This window comes from Cryptosporidium hominis (genome assembly GCF_000006425.1).
Source record: "Cryptosporidium hominis TU502 chromosome 4 CHRO014133, whole genome shotgun sequence".
In the NCBI taxonomy this organism is placed as follows: Eukaryota; Apicomplexa; class Conoidasida; order Eucoccidiorida; family Cryptosporidiidae; genus Cryptosporidium; species Cryptosporidium hominis.
The window spans coordinates 41,311-66,072 of NW_667464.1; the positions used below are offsets into that span (position 1 = coordinate 41,311).

The 24,762-nt window shown below is 33.7% G+C and overlaps 14 protein-coding genes across 14 annotated transcripts; 6 read left to right on the forward strand and 8 right to left on the reverse strand.

Moving 5' to 3' along the window:
* Positions 1 to 194: 194 nt before the first annotated feature.
* Positions 195 to 1,520, forward strand: Chro.40362 (DEAD box protein). The annotated part of the gene is made up of 1 exon (XM_663543.1): positions 195 to 1,520. The coding sequence occupies one exon, from the start codon at positions 195 to 197 to the stop codon at positions 1,518 to 1,520; it is 1,326 nt and encodes a 441-aa protein (XP_668635.1).
* Positions 1,521 to 2,010: 490 nt separating this feature from the next.
* Chro.40361 (hypothetical protein) lies at positions 2,011 to 2,247 on the reverse strand. Its single annotated transcript, XM_663544.1, has 1 exon — positions 2,011 to 2,247. The coding sequence occupies one exon, from the start codon at positions 2,245 to 2,247 to the stop codon at positions 2,011 to 2,013; it is 237 nt and encodes a 78-aa protein (XP_668636.1).
* Positions 2,248 to 2,713: 466 nt separating this feature from the next.
* Positions 2,714 to 3,502, reverse strand: Chro.40360 (40S ribosomal protein S3A). The annotated part of the gene is made up of 1 exon (XM_663545.1): positions 2,714 to 3,502. One exon carries the CDS (start codon positions 3,500 to 3,502, stop codon positions 2,714 to 2,716), a length of 789 nt encoding a protein of 262 aa, XP_668637.1.
* A 780-nt stretch (positions 3,503 to 4,282) lies between these two features.
* Chro.40359 (cullin 1 protein-related) lies at positions 4,283 to 6,763 on the forward strand. Its single annotated transcript, XM_663546.1, has 1 exon — positions 4,283 to 6,763. The coding sequence occupies one exon, from the start codon at positions 4,283 to 4,285 to the stop codon at positions 6,761 to 6,763; it is 2,481 nt and encodes an 826-aa protein (XP_668638.1).
* A 230-nt stretch (positions 6,764 to 6,993) lies between these two features.
* Positions 6,994 to 7,935, reverse strand: Chro.40358 (ENSANGP00000010898). The annotated part of the gene is made up of 1 exon (XM_663547.1): positions 6,994 to 7,935. One exon carries the CDS (start codon positions 7,933 to 7,935, stop codon positions 6,994 to 6,996), a length of 942 nt encoding a protein of 313 aa, XP_668639.1.
* A 198-nt stretch (positions 7,936 to 8,133) lies between these two features.
* On the forward strand, positions 8,134 to 8,892 carry Chro.40357 (eukaryotic translation initiation factor 6-like protein). Its single annotated transcript, XM_663548.1, has 1 exon — positions 8,134 to 8,892. The coding sequence occupies one exon, from the start codon at positions 8,134 to 8,136 to the stop codon at positions 8,890 to 8,892; it is 759 nt and encodes a 252-aa protein (XP_668640.1).
* A 16-nt stretch (positions 8,893 to 8,908) lies between these two features.
* Positions 8,909 to 10,498, reverse strand: Chro.40356 (glucosyltransferase). The annotated part of the gene is made up of 1 exon (XM_663549.1): positions 8,909 to 10,498. One exon carries the CDS (start codon positions 10,496 to 10,498, stop codon positions 8,909 to 8,911), a length of 1,590 nt encoding a protein of 529 aa, XP_668641.1.
* A 604-nt stretch (positions 10,499 to 11,102) lies between these two features.
* Chro.40354 (GDP-fucose transporter 1) lies at positions 11,103 to 13,316 on the forward strand. Its single annotated transcript, XM_663550.1, has 1 exon — positions 11,103 to 13,316. The coding sequence occupies one exon, from the start codon at positions 11,103 to 11,105 to the stop codon at positions 13,314 to 13,316; it is 2,214 nt and encodes a 737-aa protein (XP_668642.1).
* A 496-nt stretch (positions 13,317 to 13,812) lies between these two features.
* On the forward strand, positions 13,813 to 18,708 carry Chro.40352 (SgcA). Its single annotated transcript, XM_663551.1, has 1 exon — positions 13,813 to 18,708. One exon carries the CDS (start codon positions 13,813 to 13,815, stop codon positions 18,706 to 18,708), a length of 4,896 nt encoding a protein of 1,631 aa, XP_668643.1.
* Positions 18,709 to 19,157: 449 nt separating this feature from the next.
* On the reverse strand, positions 19,158 to 20,774 carry Chro.40351 (oocyst wall protein 6 precursor). The annotated part of the gene is made up of 1 exon (XM_663552.1): positions 19,158 to 20,774. The coding sequence occupies one exon, from the start codon at positions 20,772 to 20,774 to the stop codon at positions 19,158 to 19,160; it is 1,617 nt and encodes a 538-aa protein (XP_668644.1).
* Positions 20,775 to 21,458: 684 nt separating this feature from the next.
* Chro.40350 (ubiquitin) lies at positions 21,459 to 21,929 on the reverse strand. Its single annotated transcript, XM_663553.1, has 1 exon — positions 21,459 to 21,929. One exon carries the CDS (start codon positions 21,927 to 21,929, stop codon positions 21,459 to 21,461), a length of 471 nt encoding a protein of 156 aa, XP_668645.1.
* A 480-nt stretch (positions 21,930 to 22,409) lies between these two features.
* Chro.40349 (hypothetical protein) lies at positions 22,410 to 22,838 on the reverse strand. The annotated part of the gene is made up of 1 exon (XM_663554.1): positions 22,410 to 22,838. One exon carries the CDS (start codon positions 22,836 to 22,838, stop codon positions 22,410 to 22,412), a length of 429 nt encoding a protein of 142 aa, XP_668646.1.
* Positions 22,839 to 22,863: 25 nt separating this feature from the next.
* On the reverse strand, positions 22,864 to 23,079 carry Chro.40348 (hypothetical protein). Its single annotated transcript, XM_663555.1, has 1 exon — positions 22,864 to 23,079. The coding sequence occupies one exon, from the start codon at positions 23,077 to 23,079 to the stop codon at positions 22,864 to 22,866; it is 216 nt and encodes a 71-aa protein (XP_668647.1).
* Positions 23,080 to 23,557: 478 nt separating this feature from the next.
* Positions 23,558 to 24,658, forward strand: Chro.40347 (hypothetical protein). The annotated part of the gene is made up of 1 exon (XM_663556.1): positions 23,558 to 24,658. One exon carries the CDS (start codon positions 23,558 to 23,560, stop codon positions 24,656 to 24,658), a length of 1,101 nt encoding a protein of 366 aa, XP_668648.1.
* Positions 24,659 to 24,762: the final 104 nt, after the last annotated feature.

The following is a 24,762-nucleotide window of genomic DNA, read 5'->3' on the forward strand; positions in this document are numbered from 1 at the left end:
GGGAAAAGAGTATATTTTCTACTTTATGGATTTGCGTTTTCAAGAAATAAAAGATTCAAAAGATATAACTTAAGGCAAATAACCCTACTTCCAAAATTTATTAAGCCGAGAAACGCTATCTTCACATTATATTTTTGACAAATAATTGGATTTTGATGTGACTGTATTTTATTAAATAAGCTACAAGAGTAGAAATGAAGAATAAAAGTACAGAGTTTTTAGAAAGTCATGCTTCAAAAATAGCGGAAAATGTTGAAGAAGAAAGTTCGGAAAGCGTAACATTTGCTTCCCTAGGAGTCTGTAAAGAGCTTTGTATTGCATGTGAATCCTTAGGCTGGAAAACTCCAACAGAAATACAGAAAAAGACTATCCCAGTAGCTCTTGAAGGAAGGGATATTATTGGACTTGCAGAGACAGGTTCTGGCAAAACTGGATCGTTTATTATCCCAATATTGCAAAGATTGCTTGATGATCAGGTTCCAATGTATGCTGTTATATTAGCTCCAACAAGAGAACTTTGCGTTCAGATTTCTGAACAATTTTCTGCATTCGGTTCTTTAATCTCTTTGAAAATTGCAACATTGGTTGGAGGGCTTGATATGGTTATGCAATCCCTTTCATTAGCAAAAAAACCTCATATTATTGTTGCATCCCCTGGAAGATTAGTTGACCATTTAGAAAACACTAAGGGTTTTAATATTGGGGGGATCAAGTTCTTAGTTATGGATGAGGCTGATAGATTGTTATCTATGGATTTTGAAATTGCATTGAATAAAATTGTAGAATCGTCCCCAAAAAATAGAACTACTTATTTATTTTCAGCAACAATGACAACAAAGGTCGCTAAACTTCAGAAGATTTCATTATCAAATCCAATTAAAATTTGTGTAAACACAAAATATGATACTGCTGCTAATTTAATGCAATATTATATGTTTATACCATTTAAGTATAAATGGAGTTATTTTATTGGATTACTCCAAAATCTGGGCCAATATACTGGAATTATATTCTGTAATACTTGTATCAATTGTAGAAGAGGAGATTTGCTTGCAAAGGAACTTGGATTTAACAGCATTAGTTTGCATGGTAGAATGTCGCAGTCTCAACGTCTATCAGCATTGAATCTCTTCAAAGGAAAACAAAAGAGGTTATTGTTTACTACGGAAGTAGGAAGCAGAGGTTTGGATATTCCACACGTTGACTTCGTTATTAACTTCGATATCCCGACATCAAGTAAGGATTATGTACATCGTGTTGGGCGTACTGCAAGAGCAGGTAGGAGCGGTAGAGCTATTTCTATGGTTACTCAATATGACGTTGAAACTTTCCAGAGGATTGAATTTGCGCTCAATAAAAAACTTGATGAGTATACCTCCTTACAAAGAGAAGAAGCAATGGCAATTCATGCAAAGGTCGTTGACTCTCTAAGAACTGTTGATGCAGAACTTAATGATTCTAATGAAAAAACAGCACTAGTTGGTCATAGAAAACTAAAAAATCGTAACAAAAAGAAATAATCGTAAAGATTGATATAGACTATAATTTTTCACTATAACGTATTACTTGGTCAATAAGAGTAAAAGCAACTATATTTTTTTTATTTTTAATTTTTTTTTCATAAATTAATAAAACTCTCTAAATTATTTCTTTAGCGCAAACTTACCTGCTGAGATTAGTGTATATCTTCCCAAAACTCGTTTTGAGGACGCTGATTTGTATAGTGCTCCGGACAAAGCTCCAGAAATTATAGAATTTAGGGAATCATCTTTTTTCCTAATAGCTTTTGTTGCTCTATAAAACCCACAATAGAATAAAGCTATGTGAATTACAATGCTCGCTGGCCCATCAATATCGTAAAGACTTACTAATAATAGAAAGTGGATTTGCAATTCTTGCACTACTAGATGCACACTCATTGAGGATTGAATTTATTTTAAGCTTAGGTGTAAGTGCAGGCCTTTTCATTGCATTAATTAGCCCATATGTAGAGCCCAAACAAAAACCTAATTAAATCATAATTATTTGTTTAAGAAAAAAACAGGGAGAAAGCATACCTGTCCCATAAGATAGACCCACACTATAAGTTACCTTTTCCCCCCAAAGCCTGTCATAAGAGTTAAAGTATAAATCTTGCTTTCTTTTAAATTTTGTGACATCCAAATCCAATTTGTCAAACTTTAAGTTATCATTTAGAAATAAATTATTTGGTAAGCTTTGGGGTTTATTCTCAGAAGGCTCTCCCATTTTAATATTTGATTTGCGACTAATTTCTTCCGCCTGCTAAGTTTTAGACTAATTTGCCTAATAAAAAAAAATTAATTGGATAAAAAATTAATAGCGGGATAAGCGAAGAAATCAAACAAATCTTTAGACTATTTTGTCAAATAATAGCTGATAAAGATTAGTAACTCACCCTTGAGCAATACTTTAGCTAGTATCTACTCCAAAATAACTCTCTTGTATGGCCAAATCCTAAGTGTTTGGAGAAAGAAAAAAGCTAATCCAATCGACTTTTCTGGCATCAAATAACTATTCATTAAGTCCGTTTCTCTTCCAAAGACCTCTGAAAGGAACTTCAAATTCTGCAATACACTAACAGAAATCGCGTACGCAATAGAAGCAAGAATCAGGAGAACATACAAATTTGAAATTGATCACTTAAATGTGAAGATAATCCCTAATAATATCTATGAAATCGAAAAGTTTAAAGTTATGCCTTCATCTCAGCAGTCAATAAATTGGTTGCTTGGTTTGATTCGGAAACAACCTTGGTACCTTTCTCTTCAACACCATCAGCACCAACATGGCTTTCCATAAGACGAGACACATCAAACGATGGCTTTGATAATACCTTAACCTTACGAATAAATACATGTTGTAATGGGAAAATGTGTCTACATGCCTTTTCAATCTCTTTACCTATTGATTCTGGGATGAATTTCTTTACCAAATCACGTAGAGTTGTACCTTCTGCCTCTGCTGTGATAATCTCCACCATCTTCTTTCTAATTTGTCTAATTTGAGAAGTCTGAGCATAGCAAGTCGATTTTACTTGGTCTGCCATTCTTCTTGTGAATGCGATACAGAACAATCTCAATACATAACCATCAGAAGTTTTAACGTTGCAGTGAGCTTCAATAAGTGTCTGGTACTTTCTAATTAAGGAGCAGAGCTTGTCCCTAGTCATATCCATTCCATGGAACTCAGTAAGGCAAGTTCTTCCTTGAATATCCTCGCATTGTAACTTAATCTTTCTGAATGCCTGATCCTCATCGTTGTTTAAGTCAGCCAAGCTCACTTCATATACTCTGTGTCTAAGAGCATCAACTGCTAACTTTGTACCTTGATTTTTGGAAGCAATAGTGGTACCGAAGTTACGTACTTTAAAGGTACTTGGAGCACGTAAGTCGTAGAACTCTTTACGTGACAAAGGATCAACAACTTTCTTACGTCCTCCCTTTCTACCCTTAGAAATTCGCTTATTCTTACCAATTGCCATATTTGATGTTAATTGAAATTAATAAAAAAAGAAAGCAGAAGCTCTTTTTTTTTCTTTTATTGTTAATGTTGCTTTTGCGCTTTGAGACGCCGTACCTTGACCATTTTAACTATACTCGTCCCAGGTGTTGATGAGAGACGGCAGATGCGGCGCCAAATCGCTGTCTCCCTAAATATTTTTTCATTTGTGGGGAGCAATCGAATTAATTTATCAATAATTTTATAATAGTTTAATAATTTGCATTTTATTCTTAATTGATTAGAGATTTAAAGTATCTAAAAAATGTTAGAAAAATTTACGGCCATGTAATTTCTTTGTAAATAATATACCGCTTGGAAATATCTGTCAAATGTGAAATTTTTACCATTTCCTAATTTTTTTTTCTCAAGTATATTTAAGAAATATTACAAATCTATTATTAATTTCCTTTGTTTTACTTTTGAATGCGGAAAATTTACAGGGCTATTGCAACTATTTTAGGCATTGGAATAAATAGTATTTTTGCGTAGAAATATAATCTATCAGCTTATTCATTTTCTAAAGTACTTTTATTTTAAACTTTAAAAAAAAATTGTTATTTCTTTGTATTCACAATCAGGAAAAAAGTTGTGTTCTTAACTGACAAAAAAAAATATTATTTTTTAAAATTCCCGCCTCTCACAAAATACAAGTAAAAAATCGATATTTTTTTCGAATTGTTAAAAATAATGAGAATGGCTATTATGGCCGAATAAGCGGAGATGAGAATTGTTTTGTACTCATTATATTGTTCAAATAACTATGTCGGAATCACTCAGAAGAGAATGCACAGATTCGGATAAAAACATTGGGTTTGAGGAGGGATGGGCCCAAATTAAAAGAGAAGCTATCGAGCCTTTGGAAACATATTTGCTAAATAGGACCCAGATTAATGATACAGTGAAGAACTTATTTACTGCCAAAGAATATTCAAAAATCTATACTTTAATTTATAATATGTGCACCCAAAATCCTAGAAATTGGAGTAGGCAGTTATTTACCAAATATTCTGAAACTATTGAGAATTTTTTGAAAGAAAACGTTGTTAGTAAATTGAAAAATTCTACAGGATCTGGGTTACTGTTTGAATTCCGACTTTCGTGGAGTAACCACTTAATTTATACACACTGGATGGAACGCTTTTTTGGTTACTTGAACAAATATCACATTAAGATTGCGGGAGAAGGAAGTCTAATGCTAAAAGGAATCACTATATTTTATGAAACTATATATTTGGAATTCAAAGAAAGTATTTCACTTTCATTCAGTAATTCTATTCAGGAGTACAGGCTTGGAACCAAAGATATTGACAGTGAACTTATGAAAGGAGTTGTGAATGTGTGTTTGGAAATGAGCGAGAAGAGCAAAATCCCAGAAATATACGAAAATGAGATAGAAAATGTCGTTATTAATCACTTAAACTCTTACTATGGGAGTCTTGCACCCAAATGGGTTAGGAATGACAAATTATTAGAATACTTATCTCGTGTGGATGGCATTGTTAATTTTGAGAATAAGCTATGCGAATTGTGTCTATTTAATTCTACGAGGAAAAAAATACAAAAATCATTAACTCAAATATTACTTGCAGATGAAATGAAAGAAATTCTTTCAAATTCTAGCTCTATTAAGAAGATGTTTTTAGACAATGAATTCGAGCAACTAAAATTATTGTTTAGACACTTTTCTACAATTCATCATGGAATGCATGCATTAAATACTCAATTTAAGCGCTACCTAACGGAGTGTGGCCAATTGGTAATTAATAAATTCTCGGAGTCAATTCATTTTGCTGAAGATATTGAGATTGATAATGAAGAAACTTTTGATCAAATCCAATCTACGCATAATTTAGCCGAAAATTGGCCTTGGATGCTTGGAAAATCAATTACTGTTCCTTTTATGAATATAAAATACGAAACTTTATTCGTGCAAACAATTATTTCTCTTTTCGATCATTCAATATACTTATTGGAAAACTGTTTTGATAATGATACTGCAGTTCAAAAGACAATTCGTGAGTCTTTTGAAGTAATTGTTAATTTAGAAGTGGGTTGCCAAAACCAGGCAAAACTTGTTTGTTTTTATTGCGACTTATTATTAAAAAACAGCTACTCTGAGATTGGGAACGATTTCAATGTTTTCCAGTCTAACAATCAATTTGCTGTATTAGCTGGAAAACTTGTGGAAATTTTTTCCTATATCCACTTTCAAGATTACTTTCTTCAAATTTACAAGTTTCTACTTGCAAAAAGGCTACTTCAATATCACTTATCCTTAGAAAAAAATGAGCTGTATATTATATCTTTACTTAAAAGCAAATGTGGAGCTGGGTTCACATCCAAGTTAGAAGGAATGATTATGGATATTCGAATGACTCAAAATTTGAATAATAAATTCAAAGAGTACCTAAAAGACATTAAAAAAGGTGAAATAGAAAATAAAGAGTTTGAAATAAAAGACAACAAAATATCTGATTTGAGTTTACAAATTGTTAAGGCTCCGATTCCGACGAAAGTTGACTTTGCCGTTAATATTTTGACAAGTTCAAATTGGCCTACATTAGACTCCTCAAACATAAACCTGCCAACTAGCCTAAAAAACTGTATAAGCGATTTTGAAACATTTTATTTCTTAGAAACTAGCCACAGAAAGCTCACTTGGATATATTGGTATGGGGAATGTGTTTTAGACTATAAGCTCCCAACGCCCAATGGAACATTTAAATTCTTTGAAATACATTGTAATACGTACCAAGCATGTATTCTGCTACAATTCAATGATTTTATCAGCTTATCTTTACTTGAGCTTCAAAGTTTACTAAATACAGAAAAGTCTATTATATTAAAACATATAAAACCTTTATATTCTGACGTAGGAATTTTGAAATTTGTCAATAACACCCAAATTTCCACAGACAATCCAGTATTTGAAGTGAATTTCGAGTTTGCTTCAACCGATGTCATATCTCCAATAATTATTAAATTACCACATCAAACAGAAACAACTCAAAAGAATCGTACTGAATACGACAAAAGCCATGCCATAGAAGCAGCAATTGTTAAAATTATGAAAATTAAAGGACAAATGACAAGAAGTGATATCATTGCCCATGTCTCATCCCAACTATGCGACTATAAACCCTCTGAAAGAATGATAATCGACAAAATTAAATATTTAATAGAAAGAGAGTATCTTGAAAATAATCAAGACGACCCAGAAAAGCTCTTATACTTAGCATAGTGATACACTAATCGAACTAAAATATATTTAAAACGAATCTGTTCTAAATTTACTATGGTTTTTATTCTATTATTTTCAAACTTTCCATGTAGTGCGGATGCCCTAATTGTTTGCAACGAATAAAAGAAACAGTTGGCTAATTAAAAAAAACAATATATTTCTACATATAGCTATACAAATTCTACCTATTTATATCTCCTACTTGAGTAGATTTAGTTGATTGGTAGCAGCTAAATAAATTCTCCAACAATCACACGGCCATCGGAACCGGCCGAGGCAATAATGGGAAGGCTAGGATGGAAGCTAATATCTAAAGTAGCTCCTTTGTGACCAACCAGCTTATTAATTAATTTCCTGTGTTTAAATGACCAAATATATATGATTGCATCTGAAGAAGCTGCAGCCAATAGATCTCCATCAAAATTCCATCTCACCCTATGCAAATTTGCCTCAAAATTATGTTTTGCACCAATCAGAGTTCCCATTTTCCTGTCTTGTAAATCTGAATGAGGTCGAATATCCCATATGACTACTTGGTTGTCCATAGAGTTTGACACTAGAAAAGAATTGTCGGGGCTAACATCCAACCCCGTAATTGTATCGTTAAGCGTAGAAAGGGTGAAAGCGGTAGATATTCTCATATCGATCATATAGATGCTATTGTCAATTCCTCCTGCAAAAACTCGAAACCATTCTCCCTCACATGACACTGCTGTTATCGGATATTTATTGTCATATTTATAAACGCACGCTTTATTTTGTTTTATTCTAGTATCCCATGCACGCACTTGCCCATCATCAGACCCTGAAATAATCAAAGTATTGCTACATTTACACGAATTTACTATCTTTGTGTGCCCTTTGAACTTTGAGATACATTTTAATGTCTCAATATCCCAGTAGCGCACTGTTTTGTCTGCAGAACAAGAGGAAAACTGAAAGCCATGCTGTTTATTTACAGAAACTTCTAGAACAGCCTTAGTATGCCCTTGTATAGATATTCCATGTTTACTACTTTCATAGCTCTGAAAGAGGAGAATCTGTGGGTCATTTCCACAAACCAAAATAGACCTTCCATCACTTGTAAAGCATGTACCTAAACATTCTCCATTAATTCCTGTAAGCTCGTACACTCTCGAAGAACTGTTTAAATCGCCATATTTGTGTTCCATATATAAAATGCCGTTCCACTTTCAGTTACAACTAATTAAAAGAGCTTTACTGCCTGTATAACGCCTTAGCTTTACAACTCCACTTGTCTTTTAAAATTACAGGCTAAATGGCGCTGTGACCAGAACGGTTGTGGCGGGTTTTTAATAGAAATACCAATTAATATAGGTATCAAATTTATTTGACATAAAATTTGCAATATGGCGTTAAGAGTTGCATATGAAAGTTCTTCCGAAATCGGAGTTTTTGCGAACCTTACTAATAGATATTGTTTACTAGCTCATGGCTCCTCTGCAGCATTTACATCTGTCTTTGAAGCAGAATTGATGGACCATATCCCTATTATTAATACCTTAATAGGAGGTACAAGGCTAGTAGGAAGATGCACAGTTGGGAATCGCAATGGACTTTTGGTTTCAAATATGGCAACTGATCAAGAGCTTCAACACTTGAGGAATAGTTTACCAGATAATGTAAAAGTTCAAAGAATAGAGGAGCGTCTAAGTGCTTTGGGCAACTGTATTGCATGCAACGATTACGTTGCTCTTATTCATACAGATATGGACAAAGAGTCCGAGGAGATAATTCAAGATGTGCTCGGAGTTGAAGTATTTAGGACGACAATAGCTGGTCATGTGTTGGTAGGGAGTTACGCAAAGTTCACAAATCAAGGTGGAATTGTGCATACATTAGCATCTGAAGATGAGATGAATGAATTGTCGGCATTACTCCAAATCCCAATTACCTCAGGTACAGTTAATAGAGGAAGTGATGTTGTTAGTGCAGGTTGTGTAGTGAATGACTGGGTGGGTTTCGTAGGCATGGAAACTACTGCTGCGGAAATGGCAGTAATTGAAAGAATTTTCAAACTTGGAACCTATAGTAATGTGAATAACCAAGAAGAAATGCGTGAGAAAGATATTAAACTTAAATCTTCAATAATAGATACGCTTGCATAAATGCAAGATGATCTAGTTAATTCTTATCATTATAAATTAGGTTAATATCTTTAATTTGAGACCTTTTTTTTTGTTCTTTTTTTCCTCCAGAAGAAATTCCCTTCAATGTACATATAATAAGTAGTGAAAATAGAGTCCATGCGCAAACTAGTGCATTTAAAAATTCGTGTAACCATGGGTATCTTATAGGTGGGGGAACTAAATACTGGCAAGCAAGCATAAGTGAAAACAATATTGACAGAATTATCGGCATATTATCATACATTAACCCAATAATTCCATTAGACCTTTCAATTTTATCATGCAAAGCATAAAATGAAATGATAATTGAGAATAATCCAAAAATTATTAGATATGAAGTTGTTTTATCCAAGATTGATAGTGTCACAAGCGAAAATGATGAAACTATAATGAAGCTTAGAGATATCAATGGGAAAGTATCCATTAATAGTAATGCTGGCGTAAGTGGTAAAATAATACTTTTTTCATGTACCTGCCAAGAAAATAAAAAAAATGAAAGAGAGGATGCAAGCAAAGCAATCTCGAATTTTTTTCTTGAAGGATTATTTAATAAATTTAAGCATGCTGGCAAGAACCCCAATAAAGTACAAGTTGTACAGATTTGAAGCGCAGTGTTTAAGTTATCTTCACTTTTCATTGCCCATTTCTTCAAGTTAACAATAAATATATTTGCAAACCAAAAAGATGCGACATGATTTTCCCAAGCACCTCTCCATATAGGTATAACTCTTTTTATTATTGGAATAAGAAAATTCATTTTATATTTGGCTAGTAAACTATCAAATCTTGTATTATAAAAGACATCTTTATAGTTTAATGGATTCTTTATATTATCAAAAATAAACGGATACAAAATTGACAGCGTTGCAAGCATTCCTGTTAACCCGAAATAAATTACTCGTTTGACTTTCACTACGAATCCTTTAATATTAATTATTATTGAAACATAAATGAATGCAAACGCAGGTATAAAGTAAAGCATGGTTTGTTTAAAGAATACTGCACAAACTATGGAAAATATTGATAAAGCGTGGTAGCCGCAATAAAGGAAATTTACCGACCAAACTACCAAACCGATTGCAACACAATTATATTGGAAATGAGAATGGTCCACGAAAATATAAGGTGCTGATACAAGAGTCACCAACAAATATTTGTTTGATTCACTCTTATCTCTAATAGGATTGGATACATTCCAGTAAAATACAAAAGCAGAAAAGAAAATCAGAATATCGCTAACCAAAACGGTACCTCTCATAAACCATTTTAGAGTCTCACTCTCTATTCCCTTTGATTTTTCCAGTTCAAAAAATTTGCTAAATCCTAAAAAATGCGCAACCTTGCCACACAGCATACTGTGATATGCAGTTAATGGTGGATAATCCAATGGCCAATAACTCAAATTATTGTGTTTATTATCAATGTACCACATATTAACTGGCAAATTTGTAGTAATTTCAATCCAGTGTCGTTGTGCCTCAAAGTCTCCAAACATTGGTGGGTCTGATTGGCCAGAATATTCAGAATATCCAATAAGCATCCTTAGAAGGATTCCTATTAATACTGCCAAAATTACCTTTAGCATTGTCAAAACTTAAACACAAAATCTATTATTTCTATCGCGTCTATGTTCACTTCATTAAATAAATGTAGTGAAAATTATATAATGCAAGGGAGTTGGAATTTATTTCTATCTGTGTATTTATTATCAATTGAAAACAGATTAATTTCAGGAGTAAATAACTATTCTCACCCCTCATGACTTGACCCAATATTATACCGCCAAATATTTTTTTGCATGCGAAAATCGAGAAAAAAAGTGTGGTGAAAAAAAATAAAATTAGCAAACAAAGGCAAATCTAACAGAATAATCATTGAAATAGATCACACTTTATTGTTGAGTTTGATTCCCTATTTATCAAGAACTTGTAATTCCAAAACAAATTTAAAATTAATTTTATTTGGCGGATAAGCCATAAGCATGAACTAATTAATAGTTCCGCGTTTCTGTCTAAAAACCCCCAAATAATGCACTAATTTATGTATTTGAGGCAAAGGCCAATAATTGATTTATTAAGTTATTGAGAATACTATTTCTCAATGTATGTGCACCTAAATGAAGAAATTTATGCAAAACAACTCATAAATTAAAGAACTGTTAGGAATTGAATGAAAAATAAATTTTGAAAATGATTTCAAACAACTCAAAGATTAATAATTCATCTGAAGAAAAGAGTCTTAAGGTGGAAGCAAAACTTAAAAATCCTTCATTCGAGATAGAAAGCGACTTAAATAGAGATTTGGAACAAGGAATACTTGACAATAAATGCGATAACTTAGTTAATATTGGAAAAGATGGCAAGGAAATTGTTAATCCAAAAAAGAACAAAATATTTAGCAGAATTAGACTCTCTAACAACAATAACATATTTCTAACATTATATACAATAGTCGGGTATTTTTTTACATCAATTGCGATTATTTACTATAATCATTGGCTCTTTGACAAAGTTGCGCCCTTTCCTGTATTTGCAACATGGGTTCAACAAATTGTAGGAGTATTTTGCTTTGGAATTTTATCACTTTCTAGAAGAACTCCAAACATGTCAAAAATGAATAAGGATTCTTCTGAAAATTCCGGAGACAGTACAAACCTAAGGAAAGAAAATGAAACAAGAAAGGTAAATGCAACAAGTACAAATTGTACGTCCAACGAAAATATATCAGCTAAAGAACTGGAAGCAGGTTCTAATAGAAGTATTCCCATTGAAATTTCGTTCCAAGAAAATTCCGTAATAGAAGAAACTCAACTGAAAGATAGCTCTGTAGCAAACTCTTCACAAAACATTAGAATTGAAGAAACTACAGTTAATGAAAAGGCAAAACAGAAAAGGAATAGCATTAAGTTCAGTACTGAAATGAAGAAGTTACTAAAAATATTACCTATGTCAATTTGCTTTGTCGGGCTCGTTGCATTTGGAAATATTTGTTTAAAATATGTACAGGTTTCAACTTATCAACTCGCAAGATCGGGGTCTTTGATCTTCACTGTTATTGTATCATATTTTATGCTCGGGCAAAAACAAACTTGGCAATCTATTCTTGCATGTATAGTTGTTTGTGCAGGTTTTCTGATAGGCTCTCTAGACAGGTCTACTCTTTCAGCTATGGGAATTGTTACAGGATTAGCATCATCATTCTGCCAAGTATTTTATAATGTATTTATGAAAAAATGTATGAATTATTTCAATGGAGATGCAATACAACTAATGAAATATAACCAATGTATTTCTACCATTCTGTTAATACCATGCATATTTCTTGCCCGTGAATTAGAATTGATAATGGGTTCAGCTGCTTTTAATACAAATTCACCTGAGTTCTTTAGACTTTGGACTTTGTTGATATTATGCGGATTACTTTCAATGCTTCTGAATTACTTTACATTTTTGGTCGTAGGGTATACCTCCCCAGTTACATTTAATGTGTTAGGCATGTTCAAGAGTTGCGCCCAAACAGCAGGTGGATTCATAATATTCCATGACCACGCAAGTGTTCACACTATTACTGGTATTTGTTTAACTCTTGCAGGATCGGTATGGTATGGTTTTGCAAAGTCTCTGAATTGCAATTCCGGAGGTAAATCAAGCTCTCAATCTGAAGTAGGCTCTGAAAATGGCATAGTTATTTCCAAGCCAGAATTTGAACAAAAGGTATCAATTCTTACAAAAGAGTTATCAGAAGTCGAGGAACTTTGCTATAGCTCAGATGTTATTCATAATAAAAAATATAATTATGAAATTTTTGGAGATCTAGTAGATCATACTAATACTTTTTCTGGAGCAGAATTAACAATGATTTCTCCAGAAATCAAAAAATGTGTATGCCAGTTAGAAAAAGAGGGCTCAGAGATAGAGATTAAATGTGGATGTAAAAACGATCAAAGAGAAATTTGTTCCAATAAAAATAGAAATAACGGTTCAGATGAGAAGATTAATGGAACTGTTTCCTTAAGTAGCTGTATTTCAAATGGAAGGCAAGAAAGCCAATATACTGGCAATACATTAACGACAAAATCTTCAGAGCAAAAAGATTTAGAAAATTTGTTTGAAAAATTCTCCAACATTTCGAGAGAAAGCTCCACTGATTTAAAGAGCAGTATGTCTAAAATTTCGGTTTCAATGCCTGCTAGTGTATATGCCTCACCCGTAGTTGAGAGCAGACAAATTTCAGCTGATGAAATCCCAAATAACAGAACAGTTGAAGCATCGAATGATAACATATCTCTGGACGTTAGCATAATTGTTGAATCTGAAAGAGAAGCGGCAGGTAATGACATCCAGGGGCTTTCTGGACCACATTTTGAGGGAAGTGATACGGAAGAATCAACAACAATAACTTAAATAATAAGAACTTATAAGCAGAAACATAATTCAGCAGAAGGTTATATATAAAATTCAGAACTTCAATTGCAACGAGGTTTTTTTGTGGCTAATCTATTTCCTCGAAAAAATATTTAGAACATTAGAAAATACCCTAAATAGCTCTTTAACATTCCTACGAGTGTTATTTATGAATAGAAATGACTTTTATCTAGATATTAGAATTCGAATGGAAACATGCGCTATTAAATGTAGGCAGACTTTAGTTTTTTATTATAAGGCTTTATAAAATTTATCCCATTGCTGTATATATGTACTGAGTATTGACAAATTAAAGATGCTGCCGCCATCTTCTCATCAGGAAATGCTTTTTTTATTATTTTAATGGTCTGGCGGGAAAATACCACACAGAATTTTAAGGTTAAGGGTAGTTCCTCTCAGCAAAATATACAAGAGTACTATTTTAGGAGTGAATCAAAAGCAAAGCTGGCGAAAATAAATAGTAGTTGAATTAAGGATGGGACAGGTGCCTTTGATCGCTGCCAAAAGTACATTATTTGTGTATTCTGGTATTCGTTCAATTGTTGTAGGCAATAAAGAAAAAGTGGTCCCACAAAGGCCACCTGATTTAGATATAATAGCATCTGGAGAAAGAGATAGAATTTCAGATGACTGGAGATGGCTCGCTTTAAAGTCTGAAAAACGGCTTAATAATATGAAAAAGATGAATTCTTCGTCGGAGCAATTGAAAAAAAAGCTAGGTAGTACATTTGATATAAACCAATTTTCTTGCTTTGTTCCGAGAACTGTATTGGAGGCGATTGCTGACAAAAGAATTGGATATGCAGATGACTTCGACGTTATTATTGAGAGTTTCAAAGGAGCGATCATGTTTTGTGATGCATCGGGTTTTACTGCTTTAACGGCAGCACTTGACAAGCAATTAAATGGCGCAGAAAGGTTGGGTGAATGTATTAATAACTTTTTTACTCCATTAATTCAGATTATCCATTATTGGGGAGGTGATGTTATTAAATTTAGTGGTGACGCCATTTGTGTTGTTTGGCCAGTAGATGATGAATCTATTAATTTAAATAATGGAGGGGTCAATCTGATAACTGAAGGTACTAACAGTTCGTCTCAAGCTAATGCTTCTGAATGCAACCCACAATTTAACAAGTTAGCACGAGATTCAAGTAAATTTTCAAACAAGTCAAAAGTCAGTATAGATGATAATAGCCCAGCTACTTCCGAAAAAAGATGGAATAAAGAAGAGCAATTGGAATCGGAGGAATCACCTTCACAATATAGTTCAAATGCTGCTGATACATATTCTGTTGATATGTTTCATGCTTGTAGGTTGGCATGCGAATGTTGTATGGATATACATAGGACTTTACACAACTTCCCTACTCCAATTCCAGGAAGGCACTTAACTTTACATATTGGTGTTGGCTATGGTAGGACAACAATTTTACAAGTTGGGGGTGTAATGGATAGATGGGAATATGTCGTAGGTGGGCCACCATTTGAAGAAATAGCAATTGCAGAGCCATTAGCAAAGAGTGGGGAAACTGTTATATCTCCTTCAGTTTTCTCAATTCTCGGTAAGCATGTAAGCGTGGAACCATGTGAAGGCAATCCTGATTTTAAAAAACTTAACAGTCTACTTTTGCCTAGGCCACCACCTCCTCCTCCCTTGGCTTCTATTCATATTCATGATGAGGATGTTGATCTATTAAGAAGGTATATTCCGCCTCCAGTTTATAGATGTTTATCAAGTGGCTATAACGTTTTCTTGAATGAAGTGAGACGTTTGACTTGCATATTTGTTTCAGTTAAAGGTTTAGATATTTCGACTCACTATGGTTCTAAAACCGCACATCAATTAATGCAGTTGGTCCAGAAGGCAGCATATACAATGGAAGGTAGTGTAAACAAATTCTTGGTAGACGATAAGGGCGTATTATTGTTAATCATATTTGGCCTCCCCCCAGTATATCATTTGGATGATCCCTTGAGAGCAGTTTTTGCAGGGTTAAGGATTTTAGATAGTATTCGATTTATGGGATTAAGTTCAAGTATTGGAATAGGTACTGGTAGAGTTTGGATTGGAACAGTTGGATGCGAAATTCGTAAAGAGTACACAGCACTAGGCGATACTGTTAACTTGTCAGCCAGATTAATGGCAAGAGCTGGAGAGAATGAAATTTTATGTGATTTAAATACATATGAAGCATGTAACCACGCAATGCAGTTCATACAAAAAGAGTCATTTTATCCTAAAGGAAAAGATGTATCAATTGATACATTTTCTCCAACTGGTATATTAACTAGAAGCCGTTTACAAGGTAGTACCGGTGGAAAGGCCGAAACAGGTAATCCTGAAGATTCAAATTTATCAAACAATAAAGATAATTCTAATATTAAAGATGGGCTTTCCACAGATAATTTATTATCAACAGAGAATTCAAATAATCAAAATACTGATATAAACCTAAATATCGAAAATCTTCAGAGTATCAGAACTTGGCGAGGCTGGAAGCCATTAAAGAAACTAAAAAAATTCTTTAAGCCAAGATATAGCTATGGCCTACCAGATATGAACGGCCCAAATTTTAGAGTAATTCCTGACTATGTTATGGAGAGCATGCCAGAAAGTAAATTCCTTGGACCTCTAATGCCCTGGGAGTACTATGAACCTTGGGATCCAATATTGCGCCCAACATTGGATTTAGGAGGTGTTATGGCCATTTATGGTAAGGAAAACTGTGGAATAGATGAAATTATTCAAAATATTGTTCATCTTGGAGAAAAGTTAGAGAGAAAAGTTTTCTTATGTAGTAATATGCCAGATACGCCATTTATCAATATTGGAAACGTGCCTTTATTACCTTGGAAGACTCTTTGTACGGATATTGTAGAGTCATGGCGACTAACTAAATCAAGAGAGAAGAAAGGATTTTCGAATATCGATCGAGATAATTCAATTTATGGATTAGCAAAAGAACTTACACATCCTTCTTTTCATTGGACTTTGCATAAACTAAAGCCAGTTTTGCAGGGCTTAGTTCTCCCATCAGAACTATCGGAAAATAAAGCCTTCTTAAGAATGGGAAAATATAAGAATAAAGAAAGTAAGAAGATGAAGGACATTTTTAGAAATCCCCTATTATTTGTAAAGAATTTAAATGGGCAACCAGAATCATTGGATAAAGAATTAGATGGGGCTGAGTTAGAAAATGACGAAAATTTAAATAAAGAAGTTTTTAAGGATGAAGCTGATGATGACATAACAAGCTCAGATGAAGATTTATCAGATGAAGATGAAAAAGGTTTGGGCCCAATTATTACATCTCTAGTTAATGGCTTTTCCATGTATGAAAACAGCATCATTTGCCTACATGTAAAAAGTGGAACATGTTTCTATGCTGGAATGGAACAGGAAAGTTGGAAAATTGCTAAGATGATCGCGAGAATCGCTATGATCCGAAGAAAGAGGAAAGTTGAGCATGACTTCAAAGAGTTAAAAAAATGGCGCAGAAAACACTCTAGAATATGCCTTTTTTGCAAAGGATTTAAGAGACCAATACAACATATTTCCAAAGATACTTTATATTTATATAAAACAACAAAGTGCACTCCTCCTGCTTTTAAATCTTCCCCGCCGTTATTGTTTATTTTGATATGTAGTAGTAACACTGACTCAATAGAAGAGCAAAAGGAAATCATTCAATGGGCAAAGGAATGTAATGCATTTATTGAAGTTCCAAAATTAACTTTGAATGAAACTTCCAAATTTATTGGGCACCAATTAGGTGTCAATACTCAAGTTCCGTTCCAGCTAGTTGAGTATGTACACAGAGCATCTGGGGGTATTCCTGAACATATAAAAAGGACCCTTTTGCAACTTCTTTCGCATAAAGCCATTTCTATAAGCACACAAGATGATCAACAGATGGAAGATCCTGAAAAGAAGGGTTCCTTAATATTGGATTCTGATAAATCTTTAAATAATCCAGATTCTCTGTCAAACAATATCAGTAGGAATGCAAGCGTATGTTCTAATGCTCTTTCAGGCATCGACTCTATTGGAAATAATTTTGATTTTGGAGCGATTACGAGCATCGTGCCAGGATACAATTTGAAGAATATACAAGGTGATTTGGGATTTATCTCATCAGTTTATTCTTCTAGTGATGAATCTTCATCATCTGGTTCTTCTTCAAGCGATGACTCAAAAGAATGGTCTGATGACTCAATAAAAAGGAGGATTAGGGTTCCTAGATTTAGAACTCCCGGACCGCGTGAGCTATTAAGTAGCGATGGAGTGCCAATTGTTGGAAATAAGCAATCAAATCGATTTTCAAGCAATGATTTATCAGGATCCAGACATAGATCATCGTTTACAAAGTTTGGTCAATCTTCATACCTAAGTAGGAGTTCTGAAGATAATAGAAGATACATTAAAGTTACAGGACAACTAAGAAAAATACCATTTGCACATGAGATTGTAGCAGAGTGTATGTCTAAGTTGGAACTACTTGAACCAGATGAACAAATGGCTGCAAAAATTGCCAGTGCATTTACATTTGCATTTACTGCTTCAGAATTACATGAGGTTTATCCGCAAAAGAAATCTCCTCTCGAGTTTCTAAAAATGATTAAGGCTATGGTCAATAAAGATGTTTTTGAAGTTTGCGATAAAATAAATTTTGGAGTCGATAGATCTAGACGGGGATCAATAAATAGCGACCACAACTCGAAACACATTACTCTATATGAAAATGATCAAGAAAAAAATATAAATGGATATGAAGACGATATTTACAAAGATATTTCCAGCTCAACTCCTATTATGAAGGATATCTCTGACTACTTGTCAAATGTGAATTTATCAGACTTTTCCAAGAATAATAAAGACTCTATAGATGTAACTTATCCATGCTCAAGTGAGAATTCTGAAATAAAAAATGAAAGAAATGAAATAAACAACGACCAGTCTGTAAATATTAATATAATTATTGCTGAGGATAACCAATCAGCATCCGAATATGAATTCCCAAAACCTCAAAATTGTGATATTTTGCCCTATTATATTGAGTACTACCGTTTCCAAAATGTAGCTTTTCAGAGAGTTGTTTCAGAATCTCTTCTCTCAGATGAAAGAAAAAGGCTTGCCAGAATTTCCAGGAAAACACTTTCAAGAAGGCTTTCCAAGCTTAGTCCATCAGTTAGAAGCGCATCGCCACAACTCCCTTCATCCCCTACAGATTCCTCTAGCAGCAAGTTTCCTGACAATAGTGAAGCTAATAAAGCATCAGCCAGGTATCTTTCAACAATACCTAACAATGTCAGTGTTAATAATACAATTTCAACAAATTTGGATGTACTCCCCGAAGATGAAAAGTGATGTAGCTCAGTACTGAAATGAACTTTTAAATCGCGAGATTTAATTATAATTAGTGCATTTTATTTTTATTAGGTTTTAAGCTGAATCTTTAATTGAGTCACTATCACAATATTTTTTGTTTTGAATGATCCAGTCTAAGTATCGAATATTCTAATAACCTCCTGTAATTACCCAGCCAAATCTAGTATTCAAATTATATTAGCAATAAATTTGTATATTATTCACAACTAAAAAACAAAATTCAATAGCCAACTAGCTTAATAAAATAAATATATATAAATTTTAATATTTACATAAAATTAAAATCGATCAATATCTTATTATTTACTTAGTACAAAGAAACGATAATTTAAACTAGTTTATCTTCTTTCATATGAAAACTGTTCATATTTCTTATTTAACGCAAGTTTAGTTCGTTATTCGAAGTACTCAAAATCTTATGATCTAATTTAATAGTGGGTATTTGCAGTCCTAGTATTTTTTCCATGGTGCTTCTCGTGTATTTTGCTCTCACATCTTCCGTGATTAAAGTGATATCCATCTGGGCAAGAAAGAGATATTTTTGTATGCTCAGTTTTAGCACATTGAGAACCATCTGGGGTGAGAACCATTCCGTGTGGGCATACTGGTAATGCAGGTGTCGCAGCAAGAGATACACATTTTCCGTGGCCATCGCTTGTACCTGATGGGCACATATAACTTGTTTTAGTAACAATTTCTTGAATGCATTGTCCATTCTCAAGATTATAACCATGTGGGCATTTTAATGAAAATGGTTTTCCTGTTGTTGCTGTACATAGGCCGCTTGGTGGGACTTCACTTCCATCTGGACAGAAACCAATCATTGGAGCTGTCTCAAATGAAACGCATCTATGATTCTTTAAGATACCTGATGGGCAACTCTTAGACGGTACTTCTGAGATAATCTTTACGCACTGGCTTCCTTGTCTTGAAAAACCGATTGGACAATCTACAGAAGCTGGTTTCATTTTTTCTGAAATACATTCTCCGTTTCCACTTTCAATATAACCATGAGGACATTGTATCATCGGTTGTTCTGTAATGATATTGAAACACTTGTTGTGGTGCCCATGGGGGGTAGAGCCAGGTGGGCAAGAAACCTCTGGTTCTACATTTGAAATGCTTACGCATTGCCCAGATTCGAGTTTGAATCCCTGTGGACACTCCTGGATAATTGGTCTCTCATCCATACGAATACATCTTGTCCCTGTTGAATCCAACTCAAAGTCTGATGGACAAGAAGGAATGATTGGAACGTTCGTTATTACAATACATTTGTGGCCTCTTGGGATGGAACCTGCTGGACACTGTGAAAGAGAATCAACCTGGAGAAGTCTGTTGCAAACTCCATCCTTAAGTTGGAAACCCTTTTCACACTTTAAGTTAGGTCTCATAATGTCAACTAACACACAAATATCGCCTCTAAGTTCATATCCTTGTTTACAAGAGAGGATAAGATCTACTGTTTCTGTTCTAGTGCACTGAACCATCCTCCCATGTTTATCTACTGGCTCAAAACCAGGAGGGCAACTTTCCAATGGGTCTGTTGAGATATCTCTAACACATTCTTGATGCTTTCTTTGAAAACCTGGTGGGCATCTATAATCAGCCGCAAATTCCTTCATAGAAATACACTCTTCTCCAGCCAATGCAAATCCATGCGGACAGATTCTCTCAGCCTGTACTGACTGTCTAGTAATACAACGCCCACCAATCAATTCAAATCCTGGTTCGCAAACTAAGACAGCTGAGCTGTATTCTTTCCTAACACATTGCCCTTCTCTCAGCTCATACTTCTTTGGACAATTTACTGAACTTGGAACAAATATTGTCCTTGTGCATTGTTTTCCACTAATTGTGTATCCTTGTGGGCATTCAATAATTGGAGCGAGCACGTCTGTATTTGATTCGTAATAATTTACATTTGTTGGAATAACATGGTGACCGTGGCCATGCCCATGCAAATGTTGTCCGTGCTGTGCATTGACTTTGGAAACTGATACCAAAGCTCCAAATGCAAACAAAAATGATCCCAAGCTTTTCATTATTATTAAGGTTTTACTTTATATTTTCGATCTTATTCTAATAGTTACTGTTGTTATTTTGAAATATTATTTTAACCTGGAAATTTTAGATCAAATTATAATGTTTTCAGGATATATTTTTTTCAAGCATCGCTCCTGTTCGTACTTCTCTGTTATGTCTAATTAGATCTCAAATTAATGTAGGAATCGTAATAATTTTTTCTCGCATTCGAGAATACCCATTATTCTTCAAGCACATGTAATGAATTTGACGCCAAACAGCATTGGCGCCAAATTTGTATTGACTAGTTTTATCCTTAAAAGTAAAAATGAGAGCAAGGATGAATCGATTGAAATTAAACATTTATACAGGCTATATCGAAAGTTATAAGATTATGGCACTTAATATTTGTTGTGTGCTACTACTGTTTCTACGACTAGCGTGGATAGAAGTATTCAGCTTTCAAAGTCTGCGGAGCTGCACTAGAACTTACATTGGAAGAGCAGATCAAACCAATAAGAAATAAAAAACTTAATAGGCAAGACCAACAAAACTTTAGTCAAAATATAACAGCCGATAAAAAAAGTAGTATATCTATGATTTAAAAACAAGCTACTAATTCTATATCACCATGTTTTATTTCAAAGTTCAATATAGAAGAATATTGCTGAAAAAAACATAATGAAGCGTCTAGATCAATAATATCAATTCTTGCCTTCATCACCCTTGGAAGGGAAATAGGTCAAACCACACCTGCCACAGCTTGTTCTATTGAAGTGCTGAGCCATAAAGACTCCTGCTCCGCATGTTTCTGCTGGACATTCACGACGTAGCTTAACTACCTTGTCACCATCAACCTTGTAGTACTTGAGTACTGCTAGCTTGACCTTCTTCTTCTTGTGCTTAATCTTCTTTGGCTTGGTAAAATTCTTCTTCTTCTTTTTGGCACCTCCCAACATTGCTTCTGAAACATACAATGTAGAGTGGTCAGAAATACCTGCTTGTTCCAAGGTTTCAAATTCGTCTAAAGTACCAAAACCGTAGCTGATACATTGGGAGTCAATTGAAATGCCAGAAAACTCGCTAATAATATGTCTTAATTCCCTCACACTCATCGTTGAATCCACCTCCAACGATCTGGTGTTACCGAGACCATATCTAAAAAATATCTGCATCTTAGAGAGTTACTCTTCAACAAAAAATATTGAGATAGCCGAGAAATATTCGACCCGAATATTATGAAACTTAAGTCTTTATTTTGAGACAAAAATTTAGAAAAAAATCAATGGCGCATCGTTACTTCGTACTATCGGCTAAAAATTCAATATATTTACCATTAATTACTATTTAATTGTCTATAATTTATTTATTATATTATAGAAAGAGACGTAAGTACTAATTTAAAAATAATTATTTTAATAGTAATTTAACTTACCGCCTTCAGGCGGCAAATTCCCATTCGCTTATTATTATATTCATTACCATAGAAACTTATTTTTACCTGTAATGAAAACAAGTCTACTTAAACCATCCTAGCTATTCTATTAAGTTTTGACCATAGTTACCATGTAAAAGTAATTCCAGTATTTTTTTTTAAAATGAAATTAAGGTAAGGGTAACAATTGATATAGTTGGAGATTGCTTGTTCCTTAGATTTACGGCATTTTCGAGGATGATCTTGTTACTCTTCTCTTACCTGTTGATGTTTCTGCTGGTTTCTCGTTTGAAGTTTTTGAACTGTTCCTAGTAGTTCTCCTGGCTGGCGCCGCATTATAACTAATTTGCTTTGGCTTTACCTCTTTAGATTGCGTGGTCTCAAAAGTTACCTTTCTACTTGGAGTCTTTTGTTTTGTAGACGACCTTGTTGTTCTCCTTGTCACAACTGTCTCTTCCTTACTATTTAGGGAAGCGAGTTTTTCCTTTGTTGATGTTGCACTTTTCGTTGATTGCCTGCGAGTATTCTTCTTTTGTGTCTGCTTCTTTGTTTCACCTTTGAAGCAAATACTCAATATCCATATTCCAAAAAAAACACCAAGAAGCATCCCAATAACATATTTAAGTGGCATGTCGTTCACTTCCTTCATTATTACGCAATACACCACTATAACTCTACTGAATATAAATATAAATATAAATATAAAATATATATATATATATATATATATATATATATATATATATATATCTGATTAGAACACGCAATATGCGATTTATCCCGCAAAGCCAATTTCTTGACCTATTTTCATATATTGTTTTTTTAAATATTTTCTGATCTATTTCTCCTTCCACATGTTTTTTGAATACTTGTATATGTGGAATACGCATAAAATAATGTACCGCCTAATTCTATTAGTTAAAAATAATCCTTCAATTTTCAAGTGTAATAATAATAATTGTTCCATCAAAGCGTTGTACGCAGTAAAAAATACAAATAAATTTAAATCATTTACGAGGGCTTTACTATCTCAGCTCATTATATATATACATGTATCTGTTTATTTATATTCATCTATTTTTGCAATGAAATATCTATGCAAAATTAGAAATGTTTGTTGATTGTTTATCTCAATTTTCCTATCTGCATTAAAATGAGTAGCAATACTATACTATTGAAGTAGCCAATTTCCTTTTTAATAGAATTAAAAGCTAGATGCGCCTCTAGCGACACCATGCTGAGCGCCAAAAAATAGCAATGTCACAAGGGTAGGTAACGGTCATAAGATTGTGTACCTAGGTATGAAATAAATTGTTGGCATTTACTTGCAACTTCTAGAAATTGATAATCTCATTTTCAATTAAACCAATGAAGATTTTTATATTCAATCCATTTGGAATAAAAATTCTAAAAATTTTATTTTTAATATTAATAAACTATAATATTTTCCCAGGAGTAAATGGAAAGTCGGCATATACTGTTATCATTCCTGATGATTATACATATTTGGTACGCTCAAAAATAAAAACAGTTGACAAACCCATCGATATGCTTTTGCACCTTAGTAGATCTGAAGCTCCAAAATATACGGTCGTACTATTTAACGTATATACTGCTATTAAAGCTGCGAAGAAATTAAGTACGAGTATGTACGTTCATTTAGTACGGCACTTAGATCACTATGATAGAGAATTTAGTGATAATGTTCAGTTCATTGTTCCAAACTTTTATCCTAATGTTAGATCCATAATTTCATCCATGGGCCATAAAGTACATGCTTCTTTGATTTCAGGGACTATTCCGGAAGAAAAATATATTGAAGCAGTTGTCGCATCCGTTTCGTTCATTAATAACGCAATTAGAAGGGGGGTAATTCCTTCTCATCAAACTACAGCATTTTATGGGAATTGCGTTGGCGGACTAATTGCTTCTGCAACTTCTGTAGCTTTGAGAGAATCATTAGCTGCTGTAGTATTGAATGGTTCTGCGTTATTTATGCCGGATGTTGTAAGACGCAAGCTTGCTAGAAAATCAGCACTTAAGAGCGTCAAGTATCTTCTCATTCATTCTTATGAAGATCAAGTTATTCCATATATTCACGCAGAAAATACGAATAATTCGTTGGTCAGTTGGGGAGCTGATTCCACAATTTATAGTGTTGAGAAAATTAGTCATTTTGATACAATGGTTAAACATAAATATACTGGTCTAAGATTCATTGCCTCTGTAATTTTGAAAAGACCGGAAATTTACAGGCCTCTCGATACAGAAGATCAAGAGTTGATTAAATCAACTAAAAAAAGAATGAAAGCGGAAGACATTGAACCAATTGTCCCACCAAGGAATTCCACGGTCGGCACAGATGATAGTAGTTCTCCTAGTAGTAGCACTATTTCAAGACAAAGTCGGCCTAATCTTGTGATAAAAGAGGAGGGAAATGTAGTGTATATTATAGATCAATCCGGCTAATAGCTTATTGACATATTTAATACAATCTATTTTGTTTTTAATGTTTTGATTTGGCTAAACTTTCTTTCTTAATTATGTTAATACTAGGTCTTCAACATTTCTAA